A 26,333-nucleotide genomic window follows, 5' to 3' on the forward strand; every position below is an offset into this window, starting at 1 on the left:
TCACAAACATTTCTATATACATTACAATTGCTAAGGAGATTTGAAATATTAGTTACATTCATCACTACTTTGAAATTATGGTAGTTATTAGACCTATATTATTAAATAACAGAATTTTGGTATTTTTGATATTTAGATAACTGTATTTCAATGTAACTGGTTTTCCTTATAATCCTGCTTATTTTATGCATTAAACAATTATTTGGCCAGGACCATTTACTAGGTGAAGACAATCTCTTTAACAAATTGTCCTGGGAAAATGGAATATCTACATGTAAAAGAATAAAGCTGGACCTTTACCTTACACTATATACAAACATTACTTCAAAAAGGATCAAAGACCTAAATTTAAAAGCTAAAACTATAAAATTCACAGAAGGAAACACAGATGAAAATATGCACCATCTTGGCCCAGAGCAGTGGCTCACGCCTGTAATCCCAGCACTTTGGGAGGCCAAGGCAGGCAGATCATGTGAGGTCAGGAGTTCGAGACCAGCCTGGCCAATTTGGTGAAATCCCATCTCTACTAAAAATACAAAAATTAGCCAGGCATGGTGGCGTGCACCTGTAGTCCCAGATACTTGGGAGGTGAGGCAGGAGAATTGCTTGAACTTGGGAGGTGGAGGTTGCAGTGAGTGGAGATTGCGCCACTGCAAAAAAAAAAAAAAAAAAAAAAAAAAAAAAAGAAAAGAAAAGAAAGAAAAGAAAATATGCATGATCTTGAATGATCTTGAATTTGATAATAGTTTCTTAAATACGGCACCAGAAGTCCAGGCAACAAAAGAAAATACAGAAAAATTGGATTTCATCAAAATTAAAAACTTTTCTACATCAGCCAGGTGTGGTAGTTCACACCTGTAATCCCAGCACATTGGGAGGCTAAAGCGGGCAGATCACCTGAGGTCAGGAGTTTAAAACCAGCCTGGCCAACTTGGGGAAACCCCATCTCTATTAAAAATACAAAAATTACCTGGGCGTGGTGGCATGTGCCTGTAGTCCCCACTACTCGGGAGGCTGAGGCAGGAGAATCGCTCAAACCCGGGAGGCAGAGGTTTCAGTGAGCGGAGACTGTGCCATTGCACTCCAGCCTGGGCAACAAGAGTGAAACTCCATCTCAACAAAACAAAACAAAACACCAAAAAACTTTTCTACATCAAAGGACACTATCAACAGAGTGAAACCTACAGAATGGGAGAAAATATTGACAAATTATGTAAGATTTACAAACATATATCTGATAGAAGTTTAATATCCAGAATATATGAAGAACTCCTATAACTCAACAACAAAAAGACAACCTAATTTTACAAAGGACAAAGGAAATGAATAGACATTTCTCCAAAGAAGATAAATAATTAACCAATAAACACACCAAAAGATACTCATCATCTTTAGTCATCAGGAAAATGCAAAACAAAAGCAAAAACAGAAAACCACAATGAGATATCATTTCATACCTAATAAGTTGGCTATAATTAAAAAAATGGAAAATAACAAATGTTGGAGAGGACATGGAGAAATTGTATGTTGCCAGTGAAAATGTAAAGTGGTGCAGCTACTGTGGAAAACAGTTTGGCAGTTCCTTAAAAAGTTAAATTTACCACAGATTTATGATGTGATTCAACAATTCTAGTCCTAGTTATATCCCTAAACAGATTCAAACAAATCTTTTGTGCCAATGTTCATGGCAGCGTTATTTACAGTAGCCTAATGGTGGTAGAAACAACTCAGATGTCCATTAATGAATGGATAAACAAAATGTGGTATATAAATACAAGAGAATATTATTCAGCCATAGAATGAAATGAACTTCTAATACATGCTACAATAGGGATGAACCTTGAAAACCTTACGCTAAGTGAAAGAAGTCAGACACAAAAAGACAAACATATTGTATGATTCTACTTAAATGAAATAGCTAGAACAGGCAAATTCATAGAGACAGAAAGCAGAAGAGAGGTTACTTGGGCTGAGGGGAGGGGAAATGGGGAATTATTGCTTAACAGAATTTCTGTTTGAGGTGATGAAAAAGTTTTGGAAATAGATAGCGGTGGTGGTTGCACAACATTGCAAATGTCAATCATGCCACTGAATTGTATATTTAAAAATGGTCAAAATAGCCAATTTTATGTGAGACATATTTCACTGCAATAAAAAACATTTTAAAAATTATTCTGAAAGAGGTTGATTAACTTTATCAGACTGCTAGGAGGTTCAAAGCACAAAAACAGGCTAAGAGCCCCTGTACTGCAGGACCTAGCCAGTCACAGTGGGTATCAGAGGTGGTGGTGGTAGATTCTACCTTGGTGACCATGAGTACCACCATGTGGGCCCTGCTGGATATGAGACTAGAAAAATCTCATTCCCCTACCATTCATCAGTTCACCATGGCTATCTTATTTATTTATTTATTTTGAGACGGAGTCTTGCTCTGTTGCTCAGGCTGGAGTGCAGTGGCGCAATCTCGGCTCACTGCAACCTCCGCCTCCCAGGTTCAAGCAATTCTCATGCCTCAGCCTCTTGAGCAGCTGGAATTACAGGCACGTGCCACCACACCCAGCTAATTTTTGTTTTTTTAGTAGAGACGGGGTTTCACCATGTTGCCCAGGTTGGTCTAAACTCCTGGACTCAAGTGATCTGCCTGCCTTGGCCTCCTGAAGTGCTGGGATTACAGGTGTGAGCCACTGTGTCTTGCTGGCTATCTTATTTTTGGTCAGGAGTCTGGTAGTCGTGGTTGATTGAACAATGGAATTATGAAATATCCTCCTTAGATACTGTAGGGACACCCAAGATCTTTATGCCCAGGAAGTTTACAATCAAAAAGGTACTACAAGACAAACCACAAAAATGACTGAAGAAAAATTACACAATCAACTACAGGATTCTGATTACAGGAACTTAGACAAGAAAGAGAAGTGGACACCAAAGGAGTCAGGTTAGGTTTCAGTCCTGCCCCGCTCGGTGGCGGCTGAATGATTAGACACACGCACCGGCACTGGACATGGTGTGTGAAGGTGGTGATGTTGATGTTCATGTTCCCGGATGAGGAGGCCTTCCTTTTGTGTTCCTGTTGAAAGGTCTCCTCATTGTATACTTCACGTTTAACATCATATGGGAATGAGCTTTGCCTGGACTTAGAGCTGAAGCCAGAGATGGCGCTCCTCTCTAGTTGTGCCATTCCTGGATGAGTGGGAAAAGATCAAATAAAAAAGCATTTTCAGTAATCCAGATCCTCAGCGTATTTTTGAGGAAATAAAATTCCTATATAATAATGTTTTACACTTGCATAGCATCTTTCAGTTGTACAAAACTCTTTCTCAATGTTGTATAATTTTATGTGTATTCTTTTCATTTTTCAAATGGAGACAACAAAACCCAGAAGTTTAAACAGTCTTTGCTGTTTGATACTTATTAGAGCCAGGACTAGAACCCAGGTGTCCTGGTGGGAGGCCTAGTTTTCTTTATATTCAATTGCGTTGATATGTTGTAGGAAAATGATCAAGAGATAGACAGTATTAATCAACAATTTTCACTGAAAATGCTCCCTATCCAGCATATATGAAGAAGTCCATATGAAGGGTTAAGTGCTCAATACAAGTCTTCTAACTCCTTCTCTAAAATAGCAGCCATCATTACCCCTTTACCATTTACTTTTCTTCACAGCACTTGCCAGTACCTGATTCATTATTTGTCTGTTTGTCCACTGTCTGTTTCCCCCACAAAATGTAAGGCCAGGGGCTGGGCGCAGTGGTTCACACCTGTAATCCCAGCACTTTGGGAGGCCGAGGCGGGCGGATCACGAGGTCAGGAGATTGAGACCATCCTGGCTAACAAGGTGAAACCCCATCTCTACTAAAAATACAAAAAATTATCCGGGCATGGTGGTGGGCGCCTGTAGTCCCAGCTACTCAGGAGGCTGAGGCAGGAGAATGGCGTGAACCAGGGAGGCGGAACTTGCAGTGAGCCGAGATCGCGCCACTGCACTCCAGCCTGGGCAACAGAGCCAGATTCCGTCTCAAAAAAAAAAAAAAAAAAACAGCAAGACCAGGAGGCAGGACTGTGACTATTCACAGCAGCAGCCCCAGGACCCAAAATAATGGTTTTCACTTAGCAACTTAGCAGGCCCTTAACAAATATTTCTTGAATGACTGCCAAGTATACAGTTAGTGGCCTCATGGTGTAGCAGAAAAAGCTACAGAAGTTTGAGACTAGACTGGGCAACATGGTGAAACCCTGTCTCTACTAAAAATAGAAACAAAATTAGCTGGGCGTGATGGCATGGGCATGTAGTACTAGCTGCTCAGGAGGCTGAGGTGGGAGGATCACCTGAGCCCAGCAGGTAGAGGTTGCAGTGAGCCAGCATCGCACCACTGTACTCCAGCCTGGGTGTCGGAGCAAGACCCTGTCTCAAAAAGAAAAAAAAAAAAAAAAAATTGACCGGGTGCGGTGGCTCACACCTGTGATCCCAGCACTTTGGGAGGCCAAGGCAGGTGGATCATGAGGTCAGGAGATTGAGACCATCCTGGCTAACATGGCAAAACCCCATCTCTACTAAAAATACAAAAAAAAAAAAAAAAATTAATCGGGCGTGGTGGTGGGTGCCTGTAGTCCCTGCTACTTGGGAGGCTGAGGCAGGAGAATGACATGAACTCGGGAGGTGGAGCTTGCAGTGAGCCAAGATCACACCACTGCACTCCAGCCTGGGCGACAGAGCAAGACTCTGTCTCAAAAAAAAAAAAAAAAAACAACAAGAAAAAGAAAATGTATCTATATTATCCTGTTTTTTAAAAAGATTGAAAAGATAGAGTAAATGAGGATGGATAGGAATCCATCTCTGGGAGAAAGTATAACCATTCTTAATAATCTATGTTTTTGAACAATAAGAAAAGCATAAACTCTAAAATTCTTCCACATAAATGTAGAAAAGCATATGTATAAACCACATACCTATAAATATATTGGTAAACCCTCAAATTATATAGATTACACAATTATATAGATGATGGGTGATGCCACAAATAAGTTTAATGTGTCAGCAACTTTGTTTTCCTTCAGAACAATCATCATCATCATCATCATCACCAACATTTATTGGGCATTTATCCTATGCCATGCATTGCACTAGATTTTTTCACGAGTTATGTCATTAAATTTCCACAATAATACCAGTACTACTATTTCTTTCATTTTACAAGTGTAAAACTAAGATTTTAGAAAACGTAAGTAATTGGGCCATAGTTATATATTGTATTTTTACCCTCAAAGCATTGCGTAGCAGTAGTATGCTGTATAACAACCACGAACTAAAGATCACAAATTCACTAAACCATTGAGGTGACTGGGGAATACGTAAGAGGATGGGAGAGGTATTTTACAATACATCACTTAAGATGATTAGTGCTTCATGTCTCTCACAAAAAGAAAAAAAGGTAGAACTGTGTATTAAAATGTAAGGAATTCCGCCCCCCACCCCGCCTTTCTTTCCCCACACATAGGAATACAGACCCAATCTTCCTTACTTTCCCCATATAATTGTCCAGTGTTCTTCCATGAGTAGTCTCTTTGTTCCCAGTAACCTAAACAAGCCTAATTAGTCTGCTAATGACAAAACTGATATCCTGGGTCACATCGAGAGTCTAGAACCCAGCATTTTGTTCTGAAAGTGAAATTAAAGCAGGATTGGTGTAAAATAGGCAAAATATGACCGTCAAGGAGTGGTGGGAACAGTGGGGCTGGCAAAGGCAGCAGAAGCTGCTTAGCTCCAGCCATTCTTGCCATTGGTCAATGTGGGACCCGGAATAGCTTAGATCTGATCTTTTCCAGGAGAAGCCATAATGCCAGATTTTTATGTGGAATCTTCTGACTTTTAAATGTTGTCAATTACTTTACATATTTTTACATATACATCTACATATGTATGCATATGTATATTTTTTATTTTTTATTTTTTTGGAGATGGAGTCCAGCTCTGTCACCAAGGCTGGAGTGCAGTGGTGCAATCTTAGCTCACTGTAACCTCCACCTCCCAGGTTCAAGCAATTCTCCTGCCTCAGCCTCCCAAGTAGCTGGGATTACAAGCGTGCGTCACCACACCCGGCTAATTTTTGTATATTTGGTAGAGACGGGGTTTCGCCATGTTGGCCTGTATGGTCCTGAACTCCCTATCTTAGGTGATCCTCCCGCCTCGGCCTCCCAAAGTGCTGGGTTTACAGGCGTGAGCCACCGCGCCAGGCCTATTTAAAGTCTTTCAGCAGAAGTAGTAATACACACAGAGATGCACTTTGGGAAGATGAAATGTGCCAGTGTTGTGTTCTAGAGCTGAGCTGTCCAGTATGGTAGCCACTGGTGACATGTGCCTATTTAAACTTAAAATAAAAAGTTCAGATCCTCAATTATACTAGCTAGATTTCAAGTGCTCAACAGCCATATGGCTAGTGGTTACCTTACTAAACAGTGCAGATATAAAACATTTCCATCATCACAAAAAGTTGTTGGACAGTGGAGATAGGAGAGACTGAGGCAAAACAGCCAATTGGAGACCATTAATATTATGATAATCTAGGAGAGGTTATCAAGTCATAAACTCCTACAACCACAGTGAGGATGGCCAGAAGGAGCAGGTGGAAAGTTGTCTTTAAGGAACTCCAACAAATGTCTGGCTAACAGCAGCAAGGGTAAACACACGGTTTCCTTATTATTGTTTTTTAAGTAATTTTCTTTGGAATTTCTCCAGCTCCATTATGTCTTTCTTCATTGATTTTATGTACTAGCAGGACCCTTCCCAAGAAGATGCAATGACCAGAAACTCCTACTGTTGAGTAGGCCCCACTTAGCAAGACCTACTGAATCAGAAACTCTGGGGCCATCAGTATGTTTTAAGAAGCTGTCCAGACTGCTGGGCCCCCAGAGTTTCTGATTCAGTAGGTCTTGCTAGGTAGAAAAAAAAGCAAAGAAGCTGTCCAGGTGATTCTGATAAAAATTAAAGTATGAGTACCACTATAAATATAGTGGATTATCTTTCATGAGACTTTCAGTGCTAAGTTTGGGGGCCCTGTTAAAATACAAGCACTTTTGGCCTAGCTCTTTCACCCTCCATAGTACCCTTATCTATCTATCCATCCATCCATCCATCCATCCATCCATCCATCCATCCATCCATCTAATTATTTACATTATCTGTGTTCAGAGTGTTTTAAAAGTAAAAAATAGGCCAGGCATGGCTCACTGGCTCATGCCTGTAATCCCAGTACTTCGGAAGGCCGAGGCGGTTGGATCAACTGAGGTCAGGAGTTTGAGACCAGCCTGGCCAACATGGCAAACCCCCTTCTCTACTAAAAATACAAAAATTAGCTGGGTGTGGTGGCGTGCCTGTAGTCCTGGCCACTCAGGAGGCTGAGGCAGAGAATTGCTTGAACCCGGGAGGCAGAGGTTGCAGTGAGCCAAGATGGAACCACTGCATTCCAGCCTGGGAGACAGAGCAAGACTCTGTCTCAAAAAAAAAAAAAAAAAAAAAAAGTTAGGAATAAAAAGTTTAAATAAAATCCAATTTTATGGCTATTGACCTAAATGATATGACATCTTGAAAGCTAGTTTAGTTCCAGGAATATCTTCCCCCTGAACTTTCTTATGTTTTCTATAATCATGTAAAGGCTAAATTCACTTCCAAAATTTGAAAATAAGCATTTGTAATTCCATCAGAAACAACCCTAAGCGTGTTACTACCTAGGTTTTTATGGAGAATGTATTGGAAATACAGAAAAATATAAGCAAAGAGCCTGGCCTTTAGATCCTTTAGTCACTTTGAATAGCGGCTAGGGATGACTAATAAGATGACAGTCCTTAAGTGGATGACCATTGGACACATAGGACAACCACCTTCCGTGCAATGTGGAGACTGTAACACGGTGTGTTGGAGAGGTGCTCATTATTGGGGTGGGGGTGCTGGAGAAGGCTTCACAGGGGCCCCTGACACATCAATAGCATTTGACATGAAAAGAAAGGGGCAAGGAGGTGGGGGTGGGGATTCAGTCACAGGGAATAAAATGAACAAAAGCAGTGAGGTCTGAAAGGAGGAGGAACGGCCTGGAAGTCAGGCCTCGGGAGGAAATGGATGGGATAGGCGGTGGGGTGCAGGTAGCACATCAGTGCTGGGGCCTTTGACAATATAGACAGGAGAATTTGAAAGGATGCAGCTTGCAAAACGCACACACTGTCTCTTGTCATTGCCATCCACACGGCCTTTGAAAGTAGAGACAATACCTGAGAGATAAGCTCCCAGGGACGACCGTCATTCATTCATTCCACAGATACTGACTGAGCGCCTGCGGCGTGCCTGGCTTTGCGGCATACCTGGGTACCTGCCGGTGACAGACGCAGCCCCCGCGATGGGACCCGCTGTGGCCTCGCCGCTCACCGCCTGCAGCCCCCGGCGCCCGGGCGTCTCCCGGCAGCGGCTCACCTGGCTCCTTGGCGGGGGGCGGGAGTGCGGGATCCCACACGGCTCCCGCCTGGCTGGCGGCGCTGCGGACGCGGATACCGGCGGTTCCCTAGCCGTTGTGGCCTAGCCCGCGGACGTTCCGGGCGGGCAGAAGATGAGAGTGGGGGAGGGGACGAGGAAGGGGAGCATGAGCAGCTGGGCTAGGGAGCCGGGAAAGGGGTACCTAGGTCGCCCTCCTCATACCTGAGTCGTGGGAGCCCCTTGGTACTTGGTAAACCTGGGTACCGAAGCTCCTACTCTCTCTGAGGTTTTACTATTCTTGATCGAGGGCCTATTTGGTGCCAGTCCTCGTGCCCTGAACATACAGCAATGCACATGTGTACTGCACAGACGGTAATTCACTATCGTCTCCGGAAGACTTAGCCTTCCTCAGGTCAGAAGCGGTAAAAGGAAATGGAGGCTAGGAGGGTTACCCAGGTCTCCAACCATAGGCTCTCTGCCCCACAGGCCTGGCTCTCCCCACTGGATGACACCTTCCTGCCCAGATCGTCGGCTCTGGATGCAGACATGCCGTCTGCACTCACTCCCTTTACCCTCCTCCCACCCTATCCCTGTCCCTATCACTGTCTCACACTCCACCTTGTATTCCTGCTTGGCCCAGTTACAGTTTTACACTTGTTTGTTTGATGACTGTGTTGATGTCTACCTTATTATGCACTTTGTGTATTCCTTTTTGTAAATCATCTTAGCCCTATGAGGGCAGGGATTTTTATCCCTTTCATTAACTGTTTTATTATGAGTGCCTACAACATTGTGGTGGACATAGGAAGTGTTCAATGAATTTGTGTTGAATGATTGCCCTCCCACTGACTGTAAGCTCCACGCAGGCAGCAACTGTAGTTTTTAATCACTTTTTAACTACAAGTGCTTGGCACCTAGTAGGCATTTAATACACATTGGCTGAATGAGTGTATGAATATACTGCTTACTTTATCTTTACCCTTCCATTCACTCTCACCTCATCATCCCAATTTGTAGGATAAAAATGTGCATTTCTGAGGATTCCTACTTCCAAGCTTCCTCCTCACCCCTTGTAACCATTCCCTCATTCCCTCGATTCCCCCAACCCCATCCCTCATTTCTTCACAACCATGTTTTTGCTCTTACTTCCCTTTCACCCTCCATTACTTCTTAGAAAGCTTCCTAGCCTCCCTAGTTTGGAACATTCTCAAGCATCATATTTTTGTAGATAAGAGAATTCCAGCTAAGCTACATTGGATCCAAAACAGCTTTCCATGAATCACCCATGACTCTGTTTTTTGGTTTTATATTGCTTTCCTTGAGGAGGACTGATAATCCTGTACCACTTCTTAAATTGAAATCATGGTCATTGTTCACAATTTTTTCAACAAATACTTATGGGACATGTTTTATGTTATAGACATTGTGCTAGATATTGGGACAAGATAGGCAAAGTCTGAGCCCTCCAAGGTGTGTATGACACAAAATAGAATAATCACAGGAAATGTTGAGAAATGTCCTGGCTTGGACCTAGTTATTTCTAATACAAGAAACTAAGACAATGATGCAGGATCTGATTCTTCTGCTCATTGTAACAAGCTTTAGCATAGGTGTAGGTTGATAATGGATGTAGGCATGGGGTTATAATGCCTTGCCCATTCACATTTATCTTGTTTAGTTTTTACAAATGACTCTGTTAGTCGGGAATGCAGGGCAGGAATTCTCTCGTAGAAGCTGGAACTAAGGTTCAGGAAAGGTCAGTTGACTTGCCTAAATTCGATGAGACTTCTGCCCTCTTCTCCTTACTCGAAGAGGCATGAGTTGAATGCTTAAAATCCTCTTCACTGATGGCTCTTCAGGATAGGAGTCAGTTTCAAATCTTCAGTGTAATGGTTTTTTAAATGCTTCTCAAAGGGAGATATCACACTTTCCTGAATCAGAATTACCTAAGATGTATTATAAAAATACATGCTCTTGATGCCTTCCTCTGACCTACCCAATTAGACTCCCTGTGAGTCTTGGGAACTTGCATCTTAAACTCCCAGGGTGATTTTTCTGCATGTAAGTTTAAGAACTATTAGGAGAGTTTGAATGGAAAGCCTCAGCTTTTTTTGTTTTTTGTTTTTTGTTTTTGAGACGGAGTCTCCTTCTGACGCCAGGCTGGAGTGCAGTGGCGCTCACTGCAACCTCCGCCTCCCGGATTCAAGCAATTCTCCTGCCTCAGTCTCCCGAGAAGCTGGAACTACAGGCTCAAGCCACCGCGCCCAGCCCCTGGAAAGCCTCAGCTTTGATGCAGGGTTAACATTTGCCTTTGGGACATATTTCGTCAGCATCTCGAAGAGTAACCCACATGTAGAGTAACCCATATGTCCTTGAGCAGATGGGAATGCAACAGCCTTCTGGCCAGAACATGTCTCTCACTTTTTTTTTTTTTTTTAATTTGAGACGGAGTTTCGCTCCTGTTTCCCAGGCTGGAGTGCAATGGCGCGATCTCGGCTCACCACAACCTCTGCCTCCCGGGTTCAAGCGATTCTCCTGCCTCTGCCTCCCGAGTAGCTGGGACTCCAGGTGCGCGCCACCACGCCCGGCTAATTTTGCATTTTTAGTAGAGACGGGGGTTTCTCCATTTTGGTCAGGCTGGTCTCGAACTCCCGACCTCAGGTGATCCGCCCGCTTCGGCCTCCCAAAGTGCTGGGATTACAGGCGTGAGCCACCGCGCCCTGCCACCTGTCTCTTTTTCATGCAAGTGTTTTTTGGAATTTGGGGGTTCAGCTGAGCAGGTGCTCCGCTGCTGGTAACTACTCGCAGTTAAAGATCTTTTGACTCTCTCCCCGACACGCTATTTGTCACTGTCGTTTTCCACCACAGAGCCAGGTATTTGCCCTGCTGGCCACGGTGGGGCGCGCGCGGCGTGTGCTGCCCACTTATCTCTTCCTTCCCTGGTCCGCCTTCGCGCCCTTAAGGAGACAGTCCCTGGGAGTTTCTGCCTTTGGGCTCCAGTTGTTGCTCTCTTCTCGCGAGAACTGCTCCTCCCATCCTCTCCTCTCACGAAGCCCCGCCCGCGAAGAGGTTCCATATTGGGTAAAATCTCAGCTCTCGGAGAGTCCCGGGAGCAGTTCTCGCGAGAGTACTGCGGGAGGCTCCTGTTTGCTGGCTGTGGAACCGCGACCACTGGAGCCTCAGCGGGCGCAGCAGCTGGATCCGGAGTACTGCGACGCAGCTCGGAGTCGGCCTTGTAGGGACGAAGGTGCAGGGAGATCGCGGCGGGCGCAGCCTTGAGCGCCGGAGCGCGGCCCTGCCCTTAGCGGGGCTTGCCCCAGTCGCAGGGGCGCATCCAGCCGCGGCGGCTGACAGCAGCCGCGCGCGCGGGAGTCTGCGGGGTCGCGGCAGCCGCACCTGCGCGGGCGACCAGCGCAAGGTCCCCGCCCGGCTGGGCGGGCAGCAAGGGCCGGGGAGAGGGTGCGGGTGCAGGCGGGGGCCCCATAGGGCCACCTTCTTGCCCGGCGACTGCCGCTGGAAAATGTCTCAGGAGAGGCCCACGTTCTACCGGCAGGAGCTGAACAAGACAATCTGGGAGGTGCCCGAGCGTTACCAGAACCTGTCTCCAGTGGGCTCCGGCGCCTATGGCTCTGTGTGGTGAGTGTCGCCGGGCCTGGGGCCGCTGTGGGCAGGGTGGCCCCTCGCGCCCGAGAGCCAGGCCTGCACCACTGCTCTGCGTTGCGTCAAGTGGCAGGAATTTTCCTCGGGGGAGGGCATTGCTGCCCCTTCGAGCTCTGCCTGTTCTACACCTCCTGCACCCCTCGCCCTGCACTCACGCGGGTATTGCGGTCCACCGTGTGCAGCGCTCAAGTCCGCTGCGAGAGGTAGGTGGTGGTGCTGGAGCTCGGTTCTGGCTAGCACCCTGCGCCTTCGCCTCTCGGAAGGTTGCTGCTCGGCGGCAGGCACCGGGGGAAGGGCTGCTTCCTTGGGGGTCTCCCTCCCGACCTGGAGCAGAAGGACCCTCTCCCGCGATGCGCCCACGCTGTGGCGCCGGACCCTGTCGTCTGAGCAGACAAGCTTGGGGAGCTGCCGGGAGAAGCAGAAGGGTAGAGCCCAACCCGAAGACTGCGGTCATCTAAACAAAACTGACCAGGAAGGGAGCTCTCTCCGGGCCTTTTTTTTTTTTCTTTCCCAAACCTCTGTCGAAATCCCATCTCGAGAAATGTTTTTTTTGAATTCGCACTTGAATTAGCAGCGATCCATAGAGCTTAAAATACCGACTTTATCTCGGTGAACACTGTGCCAGCTTGAGTGGTGTGTTTCCGATTCGGTTGAAAGCGTATTTCCTTTCTGTGGAGGGGCAGCGGTGGTAGTGCCTGCAAGAACACTGCAGCTTGAGAAACTGGCAGTCTCACTGATTAGTCACATACCACTGCTCATTTAAGTATTGTTCGACAAAACAGTTTTTTCATTTGGAGCAAGAAAGATTCAGATCTGTAAGGCGCCCTCAAGATCAAAAAATTATTAACAGTGCTAGGAGGTATTGTAAGTATTTTTTGAGATAATTCCTGCGAATACTGTGTTTTAAAAGTCCCTTTCAGGGTTTGCAGGGATTTATCTAGTTACCTGCATTTATGGCCTGAGGTACACGATGGTTTTCCTAAGGATATGGAACCACATAGAAAAGGAAGGGAAGAGATACTTTTTAGCTTTAATTTACACCGTGAGTGTGTTTTAAATTAAGTCGATACCATGTAATTTCCAGACCTGAAATATTTCACTAACTGCTCTCTAATTTTCAAGGTTTTATACCCTGTATTTTAGATTTTCTATAATTTAAAAGCTACGGATCTGAAACTAAATATCAGATTTAACTGTTAGCTTTTTCTGTGTTTTAGTAATTCGTATTGTATGCGTCATTTGAAAAGGGGCCTGTAAAATCGTTTTTTGTTTTGGAACAAATTCCAGGCTTTTGGATGTGTTAATCTTTAAATATGATTTCTGTGTTTCCCAAAGTCACATCATGAATTTCCTGTTTGGTAGAATCTTCTGGGTAATTGAGATTGTGCAATTGTGTCCAGCAACAGATCATATTGCATTTTCTAGTTCAAGCTGCTTAAGTTATGTTGCAGATGGCACCGAGCGTGACATCTTTCTCCCATTTTTACAGCATGGCAGTTTACATTTTAAAGGAATTTGCAGGATTTTACATTCAGAGAGTGTGTGTGTGTATAGTTGATTTGCAGCATTTTACATTCGATATATACATGTTAATATATGTATATCCATTCAGTACATATTATGTATATCTAGTTGATTTGCTAATTTTCAAAGATGTATTTGGATCATTGTTCTTTTAATATTTTATAGCTCATTAATATACTTCCATTTTTTCATTCTTGAATTGACACATTCATTTCTGTAGTATCACGTTTTTGTTTTCAATGCTATTTAAATTTTAATGGAGTGATAACAGCAGAATAACTCAACTATAGAGGGTTTGGGTGAACTCCAATTGAATTGCTTGCAAAGGTTCAGTACTGTTGGTGACTAGCTCTGCACTGGAACAGGAGATCCAGATTTACAGTGAAGTACCATTAAAATTAACTCCACATTTCTTTAGTGGTATATTTTTCTATGGTATAAAAGCCAGCAGAGGACGGGCGCGGTGGCTCAAGCCTGTAATCCCAGCACTTTGGGAGGCTGAGACGGGCGGATCACGAGGTCAGGAGATCGAGACCATCCTGGTTAACACGGTGAAACCCCGTCTCTACTAAAAAATACGAAAAAGTAGCCGGGCGGGGTGGCGGGGCGCCTGTAGTCCCAGCTAACCGGGAGGCTGAGGCAGGAGAATGGCGTAAACCCGGGAGGCGGAGCTTGCAGCGAGCCAAGATGGCGCCACTGCACTCCAGCCTGGGCGACAGAGCGAGACTCTGTCTCAAAAAAAAAAAAAAAAAAGCCAGCAGTATCTGACACTTAAAAGTACTTTTATTGAACAGCTTTTTAAAAATAGGTAATATATTGACATTGTATAAAATTTGAAAGTTTTAAAAAGGTATTCAGTGGGCCAGGCTCGGTGGCTCAAGCCTGTAATCCCAATAGTTTGGGAGGCCGAGGCGAGTGGATCAGGAGATCCGGAGATCGAGACCATCCTGGCTAACACAGTGAAACCCCGTCTCTACTAAAAATACAAAAAATTAGCCTGGTGTGGTGTCGGGCGCCTGTAGTCCCAGCTACTCGGGAGACTGAGGCAGGAGAATGATGTGAACCCGGAAGGCGGAGGTTGCAGTGAGCCGAGATCGCGGCACTGCACTCCAGCCTGGGCGACAGAGCCAGACTCCATCTCAAAAAAAAAAAAAAAAAAAAGGTATTCAGTGAAAAGTCTCGTTTTTTGTTCTCCAGCCACTCTACTGTCTTTCTCAAAGACAAGCACTGTTAAGTGTCTTGTGTCTTTCCAGGGGGGCAGAGTTTTTTTATTTGCTTGCTTGTTTAAGTAGTCTTTCTACTAAAGGGATTTAAGATGTAACCTACAGCATATTAGTGAAGGAAAATACAACTGAAACTGAAATTATTTGACAGTTAACAATAAACAATTATAACTAATATTGGAATGAAAATACCAGAATTTAGATTTACAATTAAGTGTTATCTTATTCAGAGTTTCGGTGTAGTTATTTGAAGTTGTTCTTTTCTTTGAGATGAAGTCTCACTCTGTTGCCCAGGCTTGAGTGCAGTGGTGCCATCTCGGCTCACTGCAACTTCCACCTCCTGGGTTCAAGCGATTCTCCTGCCTCAGCCTCCCGAGTAGCTGGGACTACAGGTGCCCTCCACCATACCCAGCTAATTTTTGTATTTTTAGTAGAGACAGGGTTCTCCATGTTGGCCAGGCTGGTCTCAGACTCCTGACCTTGAGTGATCTGCCCTCCTCGCCCTCCCAAAGTGCTGGGATTACAGGCCTGAGCCACTGTGCCGGGCCTGAAGTTGTTCTTTCAATGAGTACCTTTTTATGTGTGCCAGAAAACATTTTTTGGAACTTCTTTTAGAATCCACTTTGGAGCCTATGATACTCTTCTTCTTCTTCTTCTTTTTTTATTTTGAGACAGAGTCTTACTCTGTTGCCCAGGTTGGAGTGCAATGGCACCATCTCTGTTCACTGTAACCTCCACCTCCTGGATTCAAGCGATTCTCCTGCCTCAGGCTCCCAAGTAGCTGGAATTACAAGTGCGCAACACCATGCCCAGCTGATTTTTGTATTTTTTAATACAGACAGGGTTTCACCACGTTGGCCAGGCTGGTCTCTAACTCCTTACTTCAGGTGATCTGCTCACCTTGGCCTCCCAAAGTGCTGAGATTACAGGGGTGAGCCACTGTGTCTGGCCATCCATCTTCATTTTTTTGAGAGCAGATTTGATTTTAGGGAATAACAGTCCATTTGAATCCAAATAATTTAGGGAATTTGGACTCAAAGATTAGGCAATCAGGTTGGTGATACTACTGTTTTAGGTCAGATAGGAGTTACAACTATAAAGTAATGACACAGCATTTTTTGTGTGACTTCTTGAACTGGACCTGAAGTCTGCTTCCAAAAAAATCTCCGCATTTTATTTTATTAATATTTATTTATTTTGTAGAGATAGGGTCTTATTGTGTTGCCCAGGCTGGTCTCAAACTCCTGGCCTCAAGCATTTCTCCCACGTTGGCCTCCCAAAGTGCTGGGATTATAGGGATGAGCCACCACACCCAGTCCCTGAATTTTATTTTCAAGAATGAAAATAAATGAATAGAATATTTCAATGAATAAAATTCATTCATTGAAATATTTGTCAGTTTCCTAATTTTATTGCTCTGAAGTGTGGTATACTTTGATGTGTAACATTTATAAATTATTTTAAGCCTATGTTATTTTAATTTATACTAAGTATAGTAAAAAAACAAGTAGCAGCCTGTGTAATAACCAATCATGAATCAAAATAAGGTTTTACATATATGCCTTTCCTTTAAAGGGTAAAGGGAACTAGACTAGGTCTTGCAGTTTTAAGGAACTTTATGCATTGTCTGTGAGGGGAAATGAAGCAAAATTGTTTAAGAATACATTGTTGCAAAGCATTGATTTTGGGGTTTTGGGACAGAAGGGGAGAATCTTTGTGGTAAGTTTAAGGAAATACAAACAGGAACTTAAAAGTGCCTTTCCTCTGGGGTACTGTTTTTCCAGGCCCTTGCTGTTGATTAGAGGAGATGGGGCACTGGTAACCATAAAATAGGAGGTGATAGTTGAGAATTACTCTTAGATCATATTCAACTGTTTATTCAACAGTGTTTATTGAATACCTACTATGGGCCAGATAGCTAGGTTCTGGAAGTAGAGTGCTAAACAAGACAGAAACAAGACAATCCATTCTCAACTGGAGCTTATAGTCTAGTGGGTTTAATAACTACATTTTGTGGATTGCTTGCTATGTTCTAGCATTGTGCTGTGCACTGTATCTTCAGCATAGAAAGTATATAACAAAACCTTTGGTAAAAGGATAGCAAAACTTGCTAAGAAGTAAAATATAACTTCCTAAGTGCTTTGTGGAACAAGATTATTCTAGTATAATAAAAATAAGTGAAGCTAACTTTTTTTAAACTATTAGTGGCCATACACCATTTTAAATCTTTTTTTAAATTATTTTTTATTTTTTTTAGAATGAGCCAGGGCGCAAAGAAATAAAAATGCATCATTATTAAGTATACAAGGGTGACTTTATTGACTCCTGACCAGTGAGATGGTCTACTTTTCTAGTAGTGATAGTAGGTCCATGCTGAGCTTTCCATTCTTTTCTTTGTAACCAAAAGTAAGGTTAAGCCTGTATGTTACCAGTGCTAGTCAATAAGAAATCTTTAAACATAATTAATGGCAAACATTTGTATTATTTATGTATAAGGATTGTTTTAAGAAAGAGTTCATATGAAACTGAGTGTAAAGTCATTTATTTATCAAATCCCATTTTTCCACTGTTTTTTTTTTGTTTTGTTTTTGTTTTTGTTTTTTCGCCCAGGCTGGAGTGCAGTGGCACGATCTCGGCTCACGGCAACCTCTGCCTCCCGGGTTCAAGCAATTCTTCTGAGTAGCTGGGATTACAAGTGCGCGCCACCACGCCTGGCTGATTTTTGTATTTTCAGTAGAGACGGGACTTTACCGTGTTGGTCAGGCTAGTCTCGAACTCCTGACCGCGTGCTCCGCCCACCTTGGCCTCCCAAAGTCCTGGGATTACAGGAGTAAGCCACTGCACCTGGCCTCCACTGGTTCTTCTTTAAAATAAGCTTATCTGGGATCTCCAGGTTTTCAATTCTGGCAGTTTGATTTCTTGATACTGAGGAGTACTCTGCTTTTGATTTCTTCCTAGCCCAGTCTCAGAGATGATCTGTGTTAACTTTGCCTTTCATGGGCAAGAGTATAGATATTGCTGAGCCTCTAGGGCCTACAGTTCAAAGATGGAAGAATTCACTGGGGTAGATCACCCTCACTTTAGAATTAAATGACATTTTTAGAGATTTTTGCAGTTTGTAAAGTGTTTTCATTCAAAGCGTTATCAATCAGTTCTCACTAGCTCCATGGAGGCTGATATTTATTAACCCCATTTTATAGATGGACTCATTCATTAAAAGAATGGCATACTTGTCAGTGCTACTTTTAGTAGTCTCCTTTCCGATAGATGTGGGCTGCTGAGGTTGTGTGGTGGCACCTTCTCTTATGCAGTTCGCCTCCTATTGTGAAAAAGGGATTGCTGAGTCACTCGGAATAGAGCTTGAGTGTAGGAAAGCAATCCCACCAGTGCCATTGCCCAGTTTATGTGACGGGAAATGACTTAATTTAACCCATTAAAGTCATGTCTCTTTCTCAGAACTGATAAACCAAAAATGCACTCATTGCCCAGATTAAATTTTTTTCTGAAGGAATTATTAGGCAGTGCAAATAGTTAATTCCTGAATTTATGAATCCTATTGGTTTGAAATTCTTTAGTGTACATTTATGTAAAGTTGGGACTGTCCATACATGTTTGTGTTATGTACATATAGGATATAAATAGAAATAACTGCCTCTCCAGCCCTTTGAAAATACATTAGATTTTTGCTTTTTGCAGTAAAATTTGTTGTAAAACTGATTTGTTCTTATCTAAGAGGTATAATTACTGCAGTGCTCAGAAAAGTCTCATTATAAAGTGGGCGCCCCTGACTTAGAGCTTAGGAATTTCTTCTCATGGCTGCTATGGAAGTCATGCACCTATTTCATCAGAAAAATAACCAAAAACTTCTTTAAACTTGGAAATGTTTTTTGTAAAAGAAACATCAGTATTCGGAGTTGTTTGTCTTTCACAGTGCTCCCATAAATTAAGTACAGGCACAACTCATCTTATGCTTCACAGATAATTGCTTTTTTTTTTTTTTTTTTTTTACAAATTGAAGGTTTGTGACAACCCTGTGGTAAGCAAGTCTATTGGCATCACTTTACCAACAGCATGTGCTCACTTCATGTCTCCATGTCACATTTTGGTAATTCTCACAATATTTCTTTTCTTTTTCTTTTTTTTTTTTTTTGAGACGGAGTTTCGCTCTGTCGCCCAGGCTGGCGTTCCGTGGCGCTATCTCGGCTCACTGCAACCTCTGCCTTCCAGTTTCAAGTGATTTTCCTGCCTCAGCCTCCCGAGTAGCTGGGACTATAGGCGTGTGCCACCACGCCCAGCTAATTTTTGTATTTTTAGTAGAGATGGGGTTTCATCATGTTGATCAGGCGGTTTTCAAACTCCTGACCTTGTGATCTGCCTGCCTCGGCCTCCCCAAATGCTGGGATTATAGGTGTGAGCCACCGTGCCCGGCAATTCTCGAAATATTTCAAACTTTCTTCTTATTAAATGTTATGGGGATCTGAGATCACTGATCTTTGATGTTACTGTTGTAATTATTTTGAGGTATCTGGAACCATGCCCATAGGCAGACTTAATTGATAAACATTGTGTGTGTTCTGACTGCTCTGCCAACCAGCTGTTCCCTCTCTCCATCTCCTAAGGCCTCCTTATTCCCTGAGACACAATAATATTGGAATTAGGCCAATTAATAGCACTACAGTGGTTTCTAAGTGTTCAAGTGAAAGGAATGGTTGCATGTCTCTTACTTTAAATCAAAAGCTAGAAATGATTAAACAGTGAGGAAGGCATATCGAAAACTGAGATAAGCTGAAAGCTAGGCTTCTTGTACCAAACAGCCAATTTGTGAATGCAAATGAAAAGTTTTTGAAGGAAATTAAAAGTTATATTCCAGTAAACAAATGAATGATTAGAAAGCAAAACAGCCTTGTTGCTGAGATGGAGAAAGTTTTAGTGGTCTGGATAAAAGAACAGACCAACACAACATGCCCTTAAGCCAAAGCCTAATCTAGAGCAAAGCCCTAACTCTCTTTAATTGTATGAAGTTTGAGACAGGTGAGAAAGCTGCAAAAGGTAAGTTTGAAGCTAGCAGAGGGTGGTTCATAGGTTTAAGGAAAGAACTTGTCTCCATAGCATAACTTTATAGTGCAAGGTGGCTGGGGGCGGTGACTAACATCTGTAGTTCCAGCACTTTGGGAGGCTGAGGCAGGCAGATCATCTGAGGTCAGGAGTTTGAGACCAGCCTGGCCAACATGGCAAAACTCTGCCTCTACAAAAAATACAAAAATTTGTTTTTTGTATTTTTTGGTGTTGTGGCGTGTACCTGTAGTCCCAGCTGCTTGGGAGGCTGAGGCAGGAGAATTGCTTGAACCCGGGAAGTGAAGGTTGCAGTGAGCCACTGCAACCAAGTGGCAACAGAGATTGTGTCACTGCACTCTAGCCTGGGTGACAGAGCAAGAGTACATCTCAAAAAATAAAATAAAATAAAAACTTCCATAGATGAGACATTGCTTCTCAGAAATGAATAAAGCAAGTAGTTTCTTGAGGTGGAATCTACCGTTGGTGAAGATGCTTATGAACATTGTTGAAATGACAACAAAGGGTTTAGAATATTACATAAACTTAGTTGATAAAGCAGCAGCAAGGTTTGAGAGGATCGACTCCCGTTTTGAAAATAGTTCTACTGTGGGTAAAATGCTGTCAAACACCATTGCAGGCTACAGAGAAATCTGTCACAAAAGGAAGAGTAAATCAATGCAGCAAGCTTCACTGTTGTCTTATTTTTAGGAATTGCCATAGTCATTCCAACCTTCAGCAATTATCACCTTGATCAGTCAGCAGCCATCAACACTGAGATAAGACCTTCCACCAGCAAGAAGATAATGACTTGCTGAAGGCCCAGGTGACCCTTAGCATTTTTTAGCAAAAAAGTATTTTATTTATTTATTTATTCATTCATTCATTCATTTATTTTTTCGAGACAGAGTCTCACTCTGTCACCCAGGCTGGAGTGCAGTGGCACAATCTCGGCTCACTGCACCCTCCACCTCCCAGGTTCAAGCAATTCTCCCCCCTTAGCCTCCCGAGTAGCTGGGATTACAGGTATGCGCCACCATGCCCAGCTAATCTTTGTATTTTTAATAGAGATGGGGTTTCACCATGTTGGTTAGGCTGGTCTCAAACTCTTGACCTCAAGCGATCCTTCTGCCTCAGCCTCCCAAAGTGCTGGAATTAATAGATATGAGCCATTGTGCCTAGCCAATAAAATATTTTTAAATTAAGGTGTGTGTGTGTGTGTGTATATATATATATATTTTGACATACTACTAGTGCATACTTAATAGAGTACAGTATCATGTAAATATAACTTGTATTTGCATTGGGAAACCAAAAAATTCATGTTACTCATTTTTTTTGTGATACTCACTTTGTTGTGGTTATCTGGAACTGAACTCATGATATCTCTGAGGTACACTTGTATGTATGTGTTAAGGATTTACAAAATTAACCAGTTTTCTCGTGCAGTGTTCAAGTCTATTAATAATTTATTCTAGGGAAGAAGAAGTGGTGGTTTGTAAATTCTGCACTTAACAAAATACTGGGTTTTGGGCATGCTTGGCTCCAAGGCTGAATGTAGTGGGGAAAGAAGTATACGAGAGTGAGAAGTCTAGGATTTCCAAGTTTTGGCCTTGGGCAAATGGATATATTTTAGTGCTGTTTTCTGAACTTTGTGTTACAAAGTTACAAAGAGTGTTACAGGGTACAAGATTATAGAGAGAAAGGGGAAGGAACATAGGTTCATGGTAATCTCCTTGAGGACAGGACTCATTATACCTTGAGTGTCTACCACGTATGGTTTGCTGTAAGTGCTGGAGATGAAATATGAATAACAAAGACAAAAATTTCTGCCTTAAGAAGCTATATTCTGGCCAGGTGCAGTGAGGGATTATACTCTGTAATCCCTGCACTTTGGGAGGCCAAGGTAGGAGGTTTCCTTGAGCCCAGTAGTTAGAAACCAGCAGCCTGGGCAAAATGGGGAGACTCCTCTACTAAAAAATAAAAATAAAAAATTAGGCAAGCTTGGTGGCACACTCCTGTAGTTCCAGCTACTTGGGAGGCTGAGGTGGAAGGACTGCTTGAGCCTGAGAAGTTGAGACTGTAGTGAGCTGTGATCCTGCCGGTGTACTCCAGCCTGGGTGACAGAGTGAGCCCCTGTCTCCAGAAACAAAAAAAAAAAAAAAAAAAAAAAAAAGGAAGCTATATTCTAATGGGGATGGCAGTGGAAGTATATAATAAACAAGTAAAATTTATAGTGTGTGAGGTAAGTGCTGTGGAGAAAATGCAACAAGGGAAGGAGAGTGAGTGCTAGGACGCCTGTTGCACTTTTAAGCAAGGTGAACAGGGTAAGCATCATTGATAAAGTAACAATTGAGCAAAAACCTGAAGAAGGTGATATAGAACACTGGTTGGACATGGGTGAGGATGTAAGAACATTCTAGGCTGAGGATTAACAAGTGTACAAACGCCCTGAGGTAAGGGCTCTGTGTTCCAGGAAATAGCTAAGAGGCCAGTACAGCTGGAGCTAAATGAACCAGGGGCCAAATATAGGGAGAAAAGTGGAGTGAGGGATGGGTCGCAGATGTTCAGGGATCATGTAGGGTCTTATTTGCCTTTATAAAGACTGTGACTTTTCCTTTGAGTGAGAGGGGAAGCCTTGAGGGGTTATGACCAGAGGAAGGACATGACCTAAATCATGTTTTGACAGATCACTGTGCTCTAGGGTCCCAAGTGTTTCATTTCGGTTCCTTACCCATTCTACCCTAAATGACTACTGTGAATAGGATAGAATGGTGGAGTTAGATGAATTGATGCAGAGCCCTGACCCATGCTCACAACTCTCATTCCAGCAGTCCCAGAGTGCCAGAGCCAGTATTTTTGTTGGGCCCTAGAAATTTAGGGTATTCCAGTCCAGCTCTTTAAATAACATGGGCTTCCTTTACTTTTTCAGGTTTTTGTTGCCAAAAGGAAGGGAGCGGAGATTAGCTCTTGAGTTTAGCTGGAAAAGGAAGATGAGTCTGCTGGCAGATTGTTTTTTAACTTCTTTACCTTTTAGGGTTTTTCTTACTTTTGGATTGTGTTTTAAAAGTCATTTTTACCGTCTTTCAACAGTTAAACATTTAAGATCTTATTTATTTGATTTTATTTGACTCTTTTTCTGACTTACATTCCTCTGCCTTTTCCCCATTATAATACTTTTAGTAGAGATTGGACCATTGTTATCTGTCATTAATATCTTGGCTTTGAGGTCCCAAGGACTTCTCTGTTAAACTTGAATACATTGTATAGATTGAAAGATTCTACAGACATGTGACCCTATAAAAACCCATATTATTTATTGTCCTCCCTGCCTTTACAGACGTAAGCCCCCCTCCTCTTTTCATCAGAGCTCTCCCTCTTTTACTGCTCTATCATCAAGTTGCAGAAAATAAGTTTTCCTGCAAACATAGATTCCCATGGCAACATAACAGAAAGGTAATAGAACAAATGTTTATTTTGTCTAGACCTGCTGTCTGAGTAACATTAGACCCTGAACATGTTGGCTCCTGTTACTTGAATGTGTGGCTACAAATTCCTTATTTTCCTCAAAACTTACTTCTCTTAGACCTTCATGATATTGTCACTGTGCCTGTGATATGAAGGAAGGTGTGTGTGTGAGTATGTGTGCCTTACTGTCATTCTACTCAAAAGTATGTATTGATTGCATTTTCAAGCTTATGGCTTAAAATGTAGACACCACACAACATGTGAACATGTGAAGAAAAAAAAAGCATACCAGTTTTGTCCTTTGTTTTCATAAGTTCATTAATTTAGTATTTCCAGTGCACTATAGTAGGTGTTTTGTTTATAGAGATTTAAAACAGAAGAAGGGTACCTGCTTTAGAAAATATCGGTCCAGGCTGTGTGTGGTGGTTCACGCCTGTAATCCCAGCACTCTAGGAGGCCGAGGTGGGCGGACCACTTGAGGTCAGGAGTTGGAGACCAGCCTGGCCAACATGGTGAAACCCGTCTCTGCAAAAATTAGCTGGGCGTGGTGGTGTGTGCCTGTAATCCCAGCTATTTGGGAGACTGAGGCATGAGAATCGCTTGAACCGGGGAGGCGGAGGTTGCAGTGAGTCCAGATCGCACCCCTGCGCTCCCGCCTGGGCAACAGAGCAAGACTCAGTCTCAAAAAAAAAAAAAAGTATCAGTCCAGAGGAGACATATTTATGTTTCCTCAGAGATGGCTTTAGGAGTCCTTTGTAGCTTTTATTTTCTGCATTCTTCCTGCTTAAGTTGGCATTTGAAATCTACCTTTGTATTGCTAATTCTTCTCCTAAGATCTTTTTTTTTTTTTTTTTTTTTTTTTTTTTTTTTTTTTTTGAGACGGAGTCTCGCTCTGTCTCCCAGGCTGGAGTGCAGTGGCCGGATCTCAGCTCACTGCAAGCTCCGCCTCCCGGGTTCACGCCATTCTCCTGCCTCAGCCTCCCGAGTAGCTGGGACTACAGGCGCCCGCCACCTCGCCCGGCTAGTTTTTTGTATTTTTTAGTAGAGACGGGGTTTCACCTTGTTAGCCAGGATGGTCTCGATCTCCTGACCTCGTGATCCGCCCGGTTCGGCCTCCCAAAGTGCTGGGATTACAGGCTTGAGCCACCGCACCCGGCCCTAAGATCTTTTTAGATTTTTCTATGTCTCAAATTGAGTGACTGCTGTGGTTTGAATGTATTCCCCAAAGTTCATATGTTAGAAACTTAATCCCCAATGCAACAGTGTTGGGGAGTGGGGCCTAAGAAGTGATCAGGTCATGAGGGCTCTGCACTCCTGACTGGATTAATGTCATGATCAAGGAAGTGGGTTAGTTATCACTAGAGTGGCTTTATTATTAAAGCAGGTTCAGTCCCCTCTTGCTCTCTCTCTCTCACCATCTCTTGTCTTCTGTCACCCTCTTGCCTTCCACTACTGGATTACACAGCAAGAAGGCCCTAACTAGATGCCAGCACCTTGATACTGGACTTCCCCGCCTCATGGACTGTGAGAAATAAGTTTATTTTTTATAAATTACCCAATCTGTGATACTCTATTATAGCAACACAAAATGGACTAAGATTGACATACTGGTCACTTTTTACATCTAAGGTAATTTTATGCAAAGGTATATTTTGGAAATCTGTGTCAGATAAGCCTTTCCATCTGATGATTCAGGTGTAGAAATGATGACATCAGCATGTGTTCACACGAAGTCAAAACAACATCTTTTGATCTGCCAAGGGCTCAGGGAGGATGTTTTAGGAGGAAAAAGGAACTGTGAGGGTAGGAGTCCTTTAGTTCCTTAACCCATCCCTATACTTGCACTTGGGGTAATGTCTCTGGCTGTGACAGTCTTCTCACTTATAACATGTGGCCCTAATCATACCCTTACTTTTGTCTGACACACGGTTGAGATATCTGGCTTATGCAAGTGTATATTTAACTCATCTTTCTTGTATTTCCTCATCCCTGTAGTAGGTATAACTTGATTCTCAGAAATAATTGCTTTGCTTTTAATATCTCCAATAGCTATCTCTTTTTCTCTCCTGTCAAATCTTTTATTTAGGGCTTTAGCTGGCATGAACCTTCTGGAACTTAGGCTTTTAAATAAATAGTTTCTATTTATGTTTTCTTCTCCAGGCTACCAAATGCTGATGAAAATATTAGTTGTCTTCCTCATTCAGTGTAATAAACTATTATGTACTAATGAGCATAGTATTAAGTTGAAGTGAAATGTTGATACTGGCTTCTTATACTGATATACTTCTTATGTCATTCCCTCATTTGACATTAAGTTTGGCTTGCCTCATTTTCTGATTCCTAGTTTAGTGTTCTGAGTGCGTTATGCTTTGAATGATCTGTTGTGAAATGAGCAATCTCAATATTAAATGATACTGATGCTAGAGCAAACAGAAAAAAGTTAGCAAATTAAGAGAACAGACAGTAAGTACTATGAGTATCTATTAAGCTCTTTCTGCATTCCCAAATATAGTACAGGTTCAGTGTTCCTTATCCAAAATGCTTCGGATCACAAATGTTTTGGATTTTGGATTTTGGAATATTTGTATTATACTTCCCAGTTGAGCATCTTTTTTCAAAATATCCAAAATCTGAAATGCTCCAGTGCATATTTCTCTTGAGCATCATGTTGATGCCCAAAAAGTTTTGGATTTTGAAGCATTTTAAGTTTTGGATTTTCAGATTAGGGTTACTCAACCTGTATAACCCAGAGTAATTCAACCTATTGACATTTTAGGTGGGATAATGTTTTGTTGTGGGGTACGGACTTGTGCATTGTAGTATGTTTAGCAGCATCCCTGTCTCCTACTTGCTATATACTAATAGCAATTCCCAGTTGTGACAACCAAAAACATCTAGACATTGCCACATACCTCTTGAGGGGTAGGGAGGGCAAAATCACCTTTAGT

General features: G+C 42.7%; 2 protein-coding genes across 5 annotated transcripts in view; one reads left to right on the forward strand and one right to left on the reverse strand.

The window, feature by feature from the left end:
• The window catches only part of SLC26A8 (solute carrier family 26 member 8), a 74,401-nt gene extending 71,221 nt beyond the window's left edge, over positions 1-3,180 (reverse strand). Inside the window, exon 1 of the mRNA XM_038006012.2 lies at positions 2,991-3,180. Coding sequence (XP_037861940.2) covers positions 2,991-3,178 — 188 coding nt within the window. The 5' untranslated portion in view covers positions 3,179-3,180. The remainder of the gene's footprint in view (positions 1-2,990) is intronic.
• Positions 3,181-11,557: 8,377 nt separating this feature from the next.
• Positions 11,558-26,333, forward strand: part of MAPK14 (mitogen-activated protein kinase 14) — an 89,611-nt gene continuing 74,835 nt past the window's right edge. Inside the window, exons 1-2 of one of the 4 annotated variants that reach the window (XM_007972810.3) lie at positions 11,559-11,705; positions 12,012-12,094. Coding sequence is in view for 2 of the 4 variants with exons in the window: in XM_007972807.3 (XP_007970998.1) it covers positions 11,979-12,094 (116 nt within the window). In the remaining 2 variants the exon portion in view is untranslated. The other 3 variants (XM_007972807.3, XM_007972808.3, XM_007972811.3) reach the window with 3 other exon arrangements.

The sequence above is a fragment of the Chlorocebus sabaeus genome, chromosome 17, assembly GCF_047675955.1.
Source record: "Chlorocebus sabaeus isolate Y175 chromosome 17, mChlSab1.0.hap1, whole genome shotgun sequence".
NCBI lineage: Eukaryota > Metazoa > Chordata > Mammalia > Primates > Cercopithecidae > Chlorocebus > Chlorocebus sabaeus.